At 45.7% G+C, this 13,942-nt stretch overlaps 1 protein-coding gene and 1 long non-coding RNA gene across 7 annotated transcripts in view; one reads left to right on the top strand and one right to left on the bottom strand.

Annotated features, from left to right (window-relative positions):
* Positions 1–7,917, bottom strand: part of Naa35 (N(alpha)-acetyltransferase 35, NatC auxiliary subunit) — a 49,466-nt gene extending 41,549 nt beyond the window's left edge. For 2 of the 6 annotated variants that reach the window (NR_168734.1, NM_001384121.1), the window contains exons 1-2: positions 7,791–7,885; positions 6,969–7,097 (exon numbers count right to left, since the gene is read on the bottom strand). Coding sequence is in view for 5 of the 6 variants with exons in the window: in NM_001384121.1 (NP_001371050.1) it covers positions 6,969–7,092 (124 nt within the window). In the remaining variant the exon portion in view is untranslated. Of the gene's footprint in view, positions 1–6,968; positions 7,098–7,459 lie in introns of all 6 variants that reach the window. The other 4 variants (XM_030247467.1, XM_030247468.1, NM_030153.2 and 1 more) reach the window with 3 other exon arrangements.
* Positions 7,918–8,026: 109 nt separating this feature from the next.
* On the top strand, positions 8,027–13,074 carry A230056J06Rik (RIKEN cDNA A230056J06 gene). Its single transcript, NR_045633.1, has 2 exons — positions 8,027–8,125; positions 10,020–13,074. It is a non-coding gene; the product is annotated as an RIKEN cDNA A230056J06 gene (long non-coding RNA).
* Positions 13,075–13,942: the final 868 nt, after the last annotated feature.

The raw sequence follows: 13,942 nt of genomic DNA, 5'->3' as shown, positions 1-13,942 counted from the left end.
GCATGAAAATAGAGCACTCACATACATAAAACATATATAAAACAAAACAAAAAAATTCTCTTTTTAAAAAACTTGTCTAAGTGTTTGCCTGTACATGGATATGTATACCACATGGGTGTGCCTGGTGCCCGCAAATGCCTGAGGAAATATCATATCCCTTGAAACTGGAGTTACAGATGTTGTAGGCCACTATCAGGGTCCTGGGAACCATCCCCTGGTCCTGTACAAGAGCAGCCAATGCTTTTAACCACTCACCTTCTCTCACAGCACTGCCCCATCTTACCAGACCTGCAGCAGTTTGCTTTCTGTTGCTAGGATAAAACCCTGACTAAAAGGAACTGGGGGAAGAAAAGGGTTTATTAGTATTATGGTTTGTATGTGCTCTGCCCAGGGAGTGGCACGATTAGAAGGTGTGGCCTTGGTGGAGTAGGTGTGTCACTGTGGGTCTTAGCTATTAGACTTTCATCCTAGCTCCCTGGAAGCCAGTATTCTGCAAGCAGCCTTCAGATGAATACATAGAACTCTCAGCTCTGCCTGCTGCATGCCTGCCTGGATGCTGCAATGCTCCCACATTGATGACAATGGACTGAACCTCTGAACCTGTAAGCCAGCCCCAAATAAATGTTGTCCTTATAAGAGTTGCCTTGATCATGGTGTCTGTTCACAGCAGTAAAACCCTAAGACAGAAGGTGGGTCCAGGAGTGGGGTAGTGCTGTGATAGGCCTGACCATGCTTTTGATGCTTTTGTTTGGAGGAATGTGGATTTTGGGACTTTGGATTTGCAAAGCCATAGAATTTGTTTTGTTTTGTTTTTTTCGAGACAGGGTTTCTCTGTGTAGCCTTGGCTGTCCTGGGACTCACTTTGTAGACCAGGCTGGCCTCGAATTCAGAGATCCACCTGCCTCTGCCTCCCAAATGCTGGGATTAAAGGCATGTGCCACCACGCCCTGCTTGCCATAGAATGTTTTAAGTGGGACTTAATGGGCCATCCTAGTAGGAATATGGAAGACTTTGTTGCTCTGAGTGATTTGCAATGTGCAGACAGGGCCCAAGAGAGTTCAGTGGAGAAAGAAGCATTTCAATATGTGGCATAGAAACTGTTTTTGTGATATTTTGGTGAAGAATGTGGCTACTTTTTGCCCTTGTCTGAAGAGTCTGCCTGAGGCTAAGGCAAAGAGACTCAGATTAATTGCCTTGACAGAGAAGTCTCAGAAACGCCTATCACAGACTTGGTTTTCTGGTTAAGTCTCATGAAGAGGATTTTAAACAAGCATAGCAAACTTAGAAAGGAAAAATATACAATATATGGTTTAAGTATTAAAGAGGGTACCAGGAAGTGAATCTTGTGTTCAAGGAGATAACAAATTAAGGCAGTGGGACTTTGGGGCAGAATCCTACCCAGATAATTTAGATCCAGGCATGGTGGCACACACCTTTAATCCCAACAGATAAAGCCAAGCAGATCTCTAACTTCAAGGCCAGCCTGAGAGACAGAGCAAGTTCTAGGTGAAGAAAAGCTTAAATCCAGGCATGGAGGGATACACCTTTAATCCAGAGACAGAGCCCTGCAGGTCTCTTAGTTCAAGGTCAATCTACAGGGCAAGTTCCAGGATAGCCAATCTTAGGCAGTGAGGGAGTCGGAAAACAGAAAGTTGGTAATAGAATAAGGGGACCCATGTTCCAGCCCCCAGCAAGCAGCAGAAGATGGCCAATTTGGCCATGTGACTATGGCTTTAGAGTCAAGAACAAAAGGGACTACCAGAACAATTGATGCTGGCTACCAGAACTAAGAAATTTGTGGTGATTAAGAAGAGGCCAGCATCACTAAGGTGAAATCTTCTGACAAGTGTTTTCTGAGAGCACAAAGAAGCTGTGTTCCATAGATAGCCAAGGCTGTACCTCATGCTACGGCTGTACTTGGAAATGTGTAAGAGTCACCCAGGTGGTACTAGTTTTGAAGGCATGAAGGGATCATTCAGAACAGCTGAGACTTGGCACTGTAAGAGGCCATTGGTGAAGGTGCAGCCTCAGTTGCAGTTGATGGCCCAGGACTGAAGGTCGTGCAAAGGAGTTGAGGCTTGTCACCATGAAGAGAGCCTATGAGAGGCTATTGGTGAATTCTATTTGTAGGGGAAGACCCCGGCATAACGGAGATGTCAGTACAATGGGATGAGCACCAAGAACCGCACTGGAGTGAATCAGCCTGAGCTTAGAGTACTACAGAGGGAAGAGCTGGAAAAGTGACGACAGCCCTTTGGAGGAGCCCAGCAGATCATGTGTGGATCTCAGGCATTGAAGCTGTGACACTGAAGTTGCCTTGGAGACCCCAAGATGTTCGAGATGCCACAGCCACCTGCTGAGGAGGGCTGCTAAAAGGGAGTGAAACCAGCCCAGGAGAAAGCAGTTTGCTGCAGGCAACACAGATGAAAAAGGAGTTGGAGATCTGAAGACTGCTGTGACATCAGTCGTAGAGATGCAGAGTATGGAGTTTGCACAGCTGGTTCCTGTCTTGCTTTTAAGTGACTGGATGAATCTCAGAAGACACTTTCAACTTTAGACTTTTAACATTATTGAGACTGCTATAGACTATGGGGAATTTGAAGTTGGACTAAATGTATTTTCCATTATGCTATGTTTAGGTATGGCCCCCATAGATTCATGTGTTTGAACAAGCCTATGGGGGACAGGGAGTGGAATATTATGGTTTGTATATGCTCGGCCCGGAAAGTGGCACTATTAGAAGGAGTAGGTGTGTCACTGTGGGTGTGGGCTATAAGATCCTCATCCTAGCTGCCTGGAATCCAGTCTTCTCCTAGTGGTCTTCAGATGAAGATGAAGAATTCTCAGCTCCTCCTGCACTATGCCTGCCTGGATGCTTCCATGTTCCCGCTTTGATGATAATGGACAAACCCTCTGAACCTGAAAGCCAGCCCCAATTAAATGTTGTTCTTATAAGCGTTGCCTCAGTCATGGTGTCTGGTCACAGCAGTAAAACCCTAACTAAGACAATGTAATCTGGCTTACAGGTTACATCCTATCACGGAGGGAAGGCATGGTAGGAACTCAAGGCAGGAACTTGGAGGAATGGAAGCACAGACAGTGGAGGGAGGCGCCCTTCTTACTGGCTTGCTTCCTGTCTTACTCAGCTACTTATACAGCCCAGGCCCACCTACCTAGAGATGGAACTGCCCTTCATGACCTGGGCCCTCCTGCATCAATTAGTAAGTCTAGGTTTGTGTCAAGTTGACAAAACTAACCAGCACATCTACTGAAAGTAATTACTGTGAAAGCAACATTTCTGAAAGTTATCTACAATGCAATCCTCACTGAATTCCCAATGACAATCCTAACGTTCACTTGGAAACACAAAAGACCACCAACAAACAAAACAAGTCTCATCAAAAAGACCATTGTTTGAGCACCACAGTACCTGAGGACCTTAAAGTACCTACCACAGAGCCATAGTGTAAAAGACAGCACACCAGTGGCAAAAACCTGACAGGCAGACCAAGAAAACCGAACAGAGGACCCAGAAATAAACGACACGGCTGCAGCTGTGGCTACCTCATTTTTGAACAAAGGTGTCAAAGCACACAGTGGAAAAAAGCAACTTTTGCAGTTATGATATTGGCAGAACTAAATATTTATTTGCAGGAGACTGAAATTAGATGCTTATCTTTCATCTAGTACAAAGCCCTGTTTGAAGTAGATTGAAGAGCTTACTGTAAAACACACAACACTAAAACTGCTAGGGGTAGACACCCAGACATAGGCACAGGCAAGGACTTTCTGACTAGCCCACGAACCGCACAAAAGAGCCCCAGAATGGGCAAAGAAACCATTGACAGAGGGAATACAGCTGATGAAAGGAGAGAAAACCCTTGCTTATTATTCTTCAGACAGGGGTTAATATCTAAAAATAAGGAACTCCAAGAATTAAATACCGAAAGAATAAAGTGTCAAACAACAAATGGGCTAATGAACTGAACAGACCATTCTCAACAGAAACTTGAGTAGTAAATATTAGTACAAGAAATGTTCAGCACCCTTGATCACCAAGGAAAAGGAATTAAAACTACTCTGCAACTGCACTTCCCCCTAGTCAGACTGACTGTGAGCAACAAGACGAACTGCCCATGGAGTGAACCAGGGGCCCCAAACTCACTGTGGGTGGAACCCGCATAGCATGCTGAAAATCAGCCAGAGATTTTCAAAAATACAAATAAATAAAGCAATCTAGAGCCATCACACTACCCTTCTGCATGAACGTGGGCATAAAATCGGAAGGTCTTATCTCACAAGATACCTCACGCCCACATTCACAGCTGCTCCAGTCACAATAGCCAGGGAATGGCAGCAGCCTTAGATGTCCACCAACAGAGGAACAAATAATGAAAATGTGAGATAGACACATTGTGTATAATGAAATGTGAGAAAGACACACCATGGAATATACACACTGTGGAATTACCTCAGCCATAACGAAAAATGAAATCCGCAGAAAACTGGATAAAAGTAGAAAATAAATTATGTGAGGTAACTCAGGCTCAGAAAGGCATATTCCCTGAGTACTGTCTCCCATGCGCTCACTAGATGCTAACTGTAATCCGTGCATTTACATGGAAGCAGAAGACCATGGACCAGTAAAGAACCCATGAGAGGGCAGGAAGAGGCTCTAAGGAAATGAGGCGCGGAGGGTAGCAGCACTCAGTGACAGGACAATACAGAGAAGAATACAGGGTACAAGGAGAAGAGGGGAGAGAGGGAGAGAAGTGACATAAAAGAGAATCAACCAAAATGAGTACATATGAAAATGTGATGAGAAAACTTGTTATCTATATGTAAACTATAAACATCAAGAAAAATACACTTGAAATCTCAGGCTCGAAACCTTTCCCACTGCCCAAAAAACAAGCTCAAACCAACAAAGCAACAGCACTGAACCTAAACACTGTTCTGTGGCCAGGCAGTTATTTAGGGTCGACAAAGGCAATTCAGTTTAGCTCACTCTAGGGTCTTGTCCTCACCTTCACTTACAGAAATGAGACTTTTCCTTTAAGACACAACTTCACCCTTTCCCACTTAAGGCTCATGACGCCAGCTGTCCAACAGAGATGACTTTAAGAAAAAAAGAACACAATGACAGATGTGAACCATTTAGTCACCCCAACATCTGAGCATAAAACCTGCCATATAACACAGCTCTCCTCCTGGTAGACATAGAGCAGTAGACTTACAGGGGAGACTTAGTCCAGGGTTCTTCTACTTTCTCACTGAGACAAACTTGAAGTGGACATGTAGTTTGAACCATCAAAGGGACAGAAGGCACATGGTTTCTAGCCCCGGCTGGCTTCCTTTCTACCTGGTGCTGCACCCAGTCTTCACTCCTCTCCTTCAAAACCACCTTGTTACTACCAAAGACCTGGCTGGCAAGCACATGGGTCAGGAAGGAACACCTAACCACCCAAGCTTCCCACTCTCCCTTATCTGCACCACCTTACCCAGTCTCTCGGCTCACTTTCCCGACCCCAGCACCACTCATCCTATGCCTTTACTCAGTACCCGGCCTTGAACCCATCCTCTCTCAGTCCAAGCTCTCTCACTGCTGACTCCTTCCTCTCGTCCTCCAGTCTGTCCCTTAGACTGCACACACTCATGTGTGTCACTCTAAACACTTGCTGCTGGGGAGGGAAGAGTGTTCTTACAGAGGGAAGTCTACACCGCTCACAACAGTCTTGCACTTCTCAGCTTCAAGTGATCCTGACTCAAACACCCAAGTAGCTAAGACTACTAATGGCACTACTAGTACATGCCACTAAATCTAGTTATTACCAAACACTGTGGCCCTACTATGTGCCATACACAGCTCTATATTCTACAGTTATACCCACGATCTCTGCCACTATCAAGCTCCTATCAGGGTAAATAAAGCACAAACACCTACAATCCTGGTGATAAACAGGGTGGCTCAATTAAGATGCCCTTTAGCCTATCTGTTTACAGGTTATCTGCTTACAGGTGCCCTTGTGAGCCTTCACCAGGAAAGATACATAAGATGTGCAAAAGCCATACACAGTGGTCTGATACAAAGTAACTCAAGGTGCAGGGAACACAGTTCACAGAGCCAGGCAAGGCACCTTGGTATTCACTGGGATAAGAGTGGGAAGGACAGGGCAATGGGAGGAAACAGCCCAGAACTTAGGAAACCATGCCGGAGAAGCCTGGGAAGTCACCAGAGGATCTTAAAGAGAACAATAGGACACGGTCATTTTTAAATCTCAAATACGCAAAAATTCTTGTGCCCAGTTAAGTGTGTGTACAGGTAGGCACTGCTATCACGGACTGATTATCTAACCTGTTGAAGTTAGGAAACTTTAGGAGAAAACTGTCAAGGAGCCGGAAAGAGCATTTGGTACACAATCATGAGAACCAGAGTTCAAACCCCAGCATAAGCCAGGATTCCTGAAAAGGCCTATAACTCCATCTCCAAGGGATCCAACGCCTTATTCTGCCATCCACATGCACTCAAGTGTGAGCACCCTCACACATATGTACAAATACAGAAAGAAAAATCTCTCTTTAAAAAAATCGCCAACATCCGTATTTAAAGTTTTACCCGATATACATTTGCTTTAGACCAAAAGTAAAAAAGCAAAGAGCAGAGTAATGTATGGTTATCAACACTGAGCCTGACATCATACTCCAGGCTTGTAATCTCAATATCCAAGAGGAGCAGGAAACTCAAGGTCATCTCCACAACAAGAACATTGTCAGCCTGGGCTACAGGACACGTTCTCAAAAACAAAACGACAAATCTGAGTAAAAAAAAAAAAAAAAAAAAAATCACAAGGTTGTCTTTCTTTTTTTTCTTATTCTTTCTTTCTTTCTTTTTTTAAGTCAAAGTTGAGAAAACCTCATGTATCCTGCCCCAGGCTTTGAACCAAAAAGCCCCCAAATTCAAAACTCACCTCGACAAGCATCTTCAAAATCCTGGGTTATGTCCACCCAGCTTGTGCTACTTTTTTCCATTTTTTCCGGGACCCCGAGCTCCCATCCCGAAGCATCGTCGTCTACAGTAGCTTTCATAACCATGATGCCTGCAAAGGGAACATTGGTGTGAGGCTGGGAATATAGCTTTGGCAGGCACAGGAGCTGCAAAACTGCCCCAAGTGTTGGGTGAAAGACTTCCAAAACTCTGCAGGCAGAACGCCTTTGAATTCTGCAAAAACAAACAAACAAAACCCAACCACCTAGCTTTGAGCAACCTGACCTCACATAAACCGGGCTGCTGCTCCCGCACTGATTCGCACTTGCCAGGACTCACAACTTCTTCCAATCCCTCCAGAGATCTTCAAGCATCCCAGCCCAAGACTACAAGTCCGGAGACGCCGGCTGTCAAGCCCGGCCTCCGGGAATCAGAGCCACCCTCAAAGCTCGGCAGCGACCGAGCATCCTTCACCTGGCGGGCTTCGCAAGACCAGGGCCTTGCCTCGCCCTGCAGGCGCCTCCGCAGAGACCCTGGCCCACCGCGGGCCGAGCGCCACTGAGACCGAGATCGAGGCGGAGACCGGTCCACGCGGGGAACCGGCAGCAGGCGGCCCTCGTCGCCCGGGCGACACGGGCACAGCCCGGCCTCCCGGCGCGCGCCCTCGGCTCCGACCCGAGGCGCGGCGAGGAACCGGCCGCCGGTGCCCACTCCCTGAGATCCGCCACGGCGGACTTCGGGGTCGTACCGGCCCCACTTGGGCCACCCCGGATACTTTCCCACGACCACCCGCGTCAAAACGCACCGTCCGCGCCACGGAGATAACGACACCGACAATACCGTCGCCGCCGCCGCCCCCTCCCCTCGCAGCCCCGCCCCGCCGGCCGCGTGCACGCATGCGTACGCCCTGGGCGCGCGCTCCCGGCTCCCGACTTTCGGGACTCCGCGCACCGACCACGCCCCCTCCCTCACCTAGGCCGCCGCATCCGGGTAGGCGCGCATCCTCTCTTCTCGCGGGATTATAGCACATCGCGAGACCGGAAACCATGCACCATTTTCCTCCCCTCCGGCCGAGACCCGGCCGTGGGCGGAACCCAGAGAGAGGCGGAGCCTGGAGTGCTTCCTGGGAAACTCTTTAAGGTGACTCAAGGGTGAAGGGGAGGGGTAGGGCTTCCGGGGAGGGGCCAGCTGCCGGCCGTATTGCTGTTTTGTGGTTGTGCAAACTGACCTTATTTATTATGTCTTGCATTCAGCGCGCAAGCACTTTGTAAAGGAAAGAAAAATAAGACATTTACATCGAGCTTGCTAGCACGTTTCTTCCAAACTCAGATGTTTTAGTTTTATCTTAATAATCCTGACATAAAGTAGATTGGGTGTGGATGTGGGTGGTGTTTGGAAAGGAACCCAGGTCCTTTAATTAATGAAAAAATAAAAATATTTAAAAAGGACACGACTGCTTCTAAGTATGGTGGAGGAGAAGGTTGAGTGTAGGTATGAAGGAGAGCATAGCCAGAGTCAGACATCCAGAAGGGTCCAGAGGGAATGTGACCCTGAGCCGGCTCACGGGAGGAGAGCAGAGAGGAGAGCGGGGAGACCAAGGGGCCAGGGGAAGGGGTAAGAGAAGAACCAGGTAACCAAAATGTCTGCGAAGGCAGCTGGGGGGCAGTGCAGCCCAGCCCCTGTGCTGGAGTAAGGGGGCCGGGTATGCCAGCCATAGCTTCTACCAGGTAGAGACTGGGATTCTAGGAGAACGTTCCGTTCCGCCTATACATGTTAAATAGGTATCTCCGTTAGCATTTGTCCCAGGGTTGAGAGCTAACACTCAGTAAGAGTACACAAGCAATCTGTCATTGGGCTGTATCCTCGGACTTCATGTTGATTGTTTAAATTTTTTAAAAATTGTTTCCCCCATGGAGTGTATTTCCTGAGGACAAGAACTTTGTTTTCGTTTAAATTGCCCTAAAAACGTAAGGCATGTAGTTAGTTCTCCTTAGAAGAGGAGAATGAGTAAAGAAATCGCACAAACTGGTTTAATGACCTTTTGAGACTCCAGAAGAAACCTAGAAAAATGTGAACAGGGTTCATCTGATTTGTTCAATATTGTGTATAAGGGCGTGACAAACACTAATTTGATAAAGATTCATGGAGGGGGCGGCTGTAGAGATGGATCATAGGTTAAGAGTGCTTCCTGTTCTTCCACAGAACTTAAGTTCCATTCCCAGGACCCACTGGAGGTAGCACAGCTACCTGTAAGTGTGGTCCAGAAGTGCACTGGCATACGGGTGCTGTACACTCAAGTAGACACATAAATAGATCTTTTTAAAAAATAAGAGGATATATGGGCTTGAGAGATGACTCAGTGTTTAAGAGCACCAATTGCTCTTCCAGAGGTCCTGAGTTCAATTCCCAGCAACCATATGGTGGCTCACAACCATCTGTAAAGGGGTTTGGTGCCCTCTTCTTGTGTCTCTAAAGACAGTTACAGTGCACCCATAAATATAATAAATCTTTAAAAAAAATAAAATAAAGCCGGGCAGTGGTGGCACACGCCTTTAATCCCAGCACTTGGAAGGCAGAGGCAGGAGGATTTCTGAATTCGAGGCCAGCCTGGTCTACAAAGTGAGTTCCAGGACAGCCAGGGCTATGCAGAGAAACCCTGTCTCGAAAAAAAAAAAACAACAAATAAATAAATAAATAATAATAAAATAAAATGAGAGGACATAAAAGCTCTGTGTGTGTGTGTGTGTGTGTGTGTGTGTGTGTGTGTGTTTCCCTGGCAATTTAACCTAGAGCCTTAGTTCTACACTAAGATAAATTCCTAACTCCCTCGTATATACTTTCTCACCTCTAGATCACTTGATTATTACAATGTAAATGTCTTCTGAATGTTTGCTGTATTATTTAGGGAAGGATCACTCCATTATTCTGTGCATGTTCAAAATATTTTTCTGGATGTTTTTCATTCCTTAGCCAGATCCATGGCTGTGGAGTCTCTGTTTATCCTATGCTGACTGTATTTATGTCTCTTTCATAGTAAAGGTCTCTCAAGTCCTGACTGCTGGCTTTCAAATGGTAGATGGAGCCATTGTGTTCCCTGCAGGGACTTGTCAAATGCTGACACCACTGGATTCATCTGGGCTGTTTGTCATGAGCTGGTTTAGTTTCAGAGAGGTGGCATCTCTAACCCAAGGCCCTCCTGGATGGGCTGTGCAAACTGGATACTGCACAGCTTTAGTGTAGGCATCAAAAGGTCCCTGGAGCTTTGCAACCGAGTCCTGCTCTCAGAATCTGCCAGCTGCCAGCCGCCAGCCGTTGAGTAGCAGAAGAAATCTGGGACTTGAGGGAGGACAAATCTCAAATCCTTTATGACATTTTGCTGGACTCTTTTGCATGGGGTACTTTGTTATCCTTTTGTTATCCAAGCCGCACCCTGCTGACAACTCCCCCTGCTTGCTTCGCCTTTCACAGTCTTCTCAGTGGATTGATCGGGGGCAGAAGGGAACTCCACACAACCGGGAAGAAGTCAGATCGTATGCTTCTTAAGCATGGAGTCCTGCTTTAGCCTCGCCCTGCCCTTCATCTCTAGAGATGCTTCTGTGAGTTCTCGAATGTGCAGTGGTGCAGGTGTGTCCTGCAAGTGACCCCATCCTTTTGGAGTAGCCATTGTCCAGCTCCTCTATCTGCCCATCTTTTCAACTGTACTGTCTACTTCTTCCCATTCCCTCTGCCCTTGTGTCTTTTACAGAGATTAACATTTTCACTCCTCCACATTGAATAGATAAATAGATAACCTGGCTTTATGATGGTGTCTAAATATACTCCATCCCCAGTGTTCTTACTTGTAACGCTTTGTAATTGGGGGTACTGTGATTGGGCACAGCCTCACCTGTGCAGAGCCCACCACTCACTGCACCTCCCGTCGTCTTTTTACTTTTTACTTTCAGACAAGGGTTGACTGTGTAGGACGGACTAGCCTCAAACTTGTGATTCTCCTGCCTAGGCCTATCCTGAGACCAAGTCCAGCAAGGGACAGGCACTGTCACTTGCAGAGTTGTAAGAATCCGACTTTCATGAACTGCAAAATCCCAAAATGCATCGCTCTTTTCCGTGTTTTGCAGCTCCATCGTAAATTACTTCTCATCTGGTTTTCTTGGCTCCATACAAGAGTGAGGCTTAGTACTTCACTTAGTCACATTCCGGGAATATTTAACACTTGTGGGACTATTGAAGTTATTAGTATTTGCACACAGTGATGATCACACCTGGACTCGTGAGGAGAACTTTGTCACCCCTCTTCATCCTGGCCCATACACGGACTTGGCTTTGCCAATGTCCCATGAACTAGAGATCTTAGAGTTCTTTACATGGCTGTGTCCAGGTCTACAACACATAGTCACTCAAGGCTTCCTCTATTCCAAATTCCTCATCATATAAATTCATGTTTGCCTGTCATATGGAACCGTCTTAGGATTTCTATTGCTGAGAAGTGACACCATGACCACCTCAACTCTTATATAGAGTTGAAAAGTTAAACTCTTAATTTTATTTAATCAATTTAATATTTAATTAATAAAATAATAAAATTAACTAATATTAATATATAACTTACAGTTCAGAGGTTTAGTCATTTATCACGGTGGGAAGCACGATGGCGCTCTGACAGACGTGGTGTTAGAGAGTAACTGAGAGTTCTACATCTTGATGCACTGGCAGCAGGAAAGCTAAGAGCCACTGAGCCTGGACTTTAGCTTCTGAGACCTCAAAACTCACCCACTAGTGACACACTTACTCTAACAATGCCACTCCTTATGGACCAAGCACTCAAATACATGAGTCTACGTGGGCCACTCCTATTCAAAGCACCACAGGTACTTTTCAAAGCTATAAATGGGTCATTTTATCTTTTAAAAATTAAATACGGAAGATCTGTCTGATCCTTACCTATCTGACTGCATCTATGGAGAACTCTGTTCAACTTTCAAAAGGGTAGCCAATCACGAAGAGCGTTTTATGTTTTGACATTTCTCTGCCAATAGATTTACTCATTTTGGTACTCAGAGCCACCTGTATGTCCAGCTCCAAGGTACCTGATGCCCTCTTCTGGCCTCCATGGGATCTGCACACACACTCACATACTCCTCCCAATACACAAAATTTGTAAGTTAAAAAAAAAAAAATCAACTCTTGCCAGAGGGCTGTGCCCATCTTTAATCCCAGCACACAGGAGGCACAGGAGGTAGGAGGAGCTGTGTAAGTTGGAGGCCAGCCTGGTCTACATAGTGAGTTCTAGGCCAGCCTGGTCTCCGTAGTGAGTTCTAGGCCAGCCTAGTCTACGTAGTGAGTTCTAGGCCTACCAGTGCCTACAATGAAATCCTGTCTCAAAAAAAAAAAAAAAAAAAAGTAGAAAGAAGATAATTAGCAAAGTTTTATTATTAATTTATCATAGTACTTAGCTAACAAGTACTTACATACAAAAGCAACAGAAGCAGGCAGATCTCTGTGAGTTCTATGCCAGCCTGGTCTACATCATGAATTTCAGGATAGCTAGGACTAAAGAGAGCTTGTCTCAAGAAACAAAACAACAACAAAATCAGCTCACAGCTACTGAAATAATGGAGTGGAAATGTGGAAGGTATAGTCTTCTCTTCCTGCAAAGCTAGTTAGTCTTTTATACACGTTTGATTTGAGGGAGGGCCCAACATTCTCCTGCAAATCCCGCAGCAGCCCGGGCTGTGTCTCAGAAATGTAAGCTATCAAAGTCAGGGGAGCCAGACTCAGGCCTAGAAAACTGGAGTTCCTTCAACAGGAGGCAAATTTCATCTTTAAAGTTCAATAGAAGTTGCACAAATTGGAAACTAAGTTTTTAAAACCCTTTTGTCCTTGAAGGAGTAATTTACATTAGCAAGGCAAACCTGTAAGCCTAAAAATCTTGGAATCATTTACTTTTAAATAAATATTTCACTGAGAGTAAATAGTAGTTTCTCCCTTCAGTGCACAATGTAAATATTAGCATCTAAGATAGGCTATATTGTTAAAAATACCTCTCTCTGTGCCTAAGTACAATTCCTCAAAAAACCAACCAAGCAACCAAAAAGGACAAAACAAAACCCTCAAACTTCTTTTGTCTGTTTGAAAGAAAGGAGTTAAGAAAATAAACAAGACTTGGGCGCTGTGGCACACACCTTTAATCCCAGCACTGGGGAGGCAGAGGCAGGCAGATCTCTGGAAGATTGAGGCCAGCCTGGTCTGCAGACCAAGTTTCAGGACATCCAGGTCTACACAGTGAGACCCTGTTTCAAAAACAAAACAAAAGAAAAGAAACAAAGGAAACCTTATTCCTGTCACAGTGCATATGTACAAAGAAATAAGTAACATTGACTTTAAAAATGCTAACCTTTAGCTGACTCATCTGTTCAAGCCTTTTGTCATTAAAGTCATTGCTGAATAGCGAAAAAATACAGACTCATGAGGTTTATGCCTTACCATTTTCTCACTTTAGGTTTGTTGTGATTTGTGTTGGCAGGGTGTGTGGTGAGCTATGTGGGGAGGGGATCTCTCTTGGGCCTATGCCAAGGCATCCCTTCCCCCTGAGAGGCCAGCCATAGTATAGAATAGAGTTTTTATTTAGGGCATGGGGAGGGGAGTTAAGAGGGTAGCAGAGGCAGACAAAGGCAGAGAAAAGGGGAGAATAGAGAAGTGGAAGCTGGCCATGACCATGTGGAGAGAAGTGGAGAAGGGAATGGGGAGAGAGAGGGCAAGCGGGAAGCAAGCGTAAAGGAGACAAGAGAGTAAGAGAGGAGGGGCCAAGCAGCCCCTTTTTGTAGTGGGCCAAGCCTACCTGGCTCTTGCCAGGTAACTGGGGGTGGAATCCAGACAGAATACCAACAAAGTTACATCTGTAGGCATACCTTTCAGCTATTTTATTTGGTTCCTATATCTACCACTTCCAACCCTTAT

The sequence above is a fragment of the Mus musculus genome, chromosome 13 (genome assembly GCF_000001635.26).
Source record: "Mus musculus strain C57BL/6J chromosome 13, GRCm38.p6 C57BL/6J".
In the NCBI taxonomy this organism is placed as follows: Eukaryota; Metazoa; Chordata; class Mammalia; order Rodentia; family Muridae; genus Mus; species Mus musculus.
The sequence above is the reverse complement of the archived record's forward strand: the minus strand, read 5'-3'. Positions and strand labels throughout refer to the sequence as shown.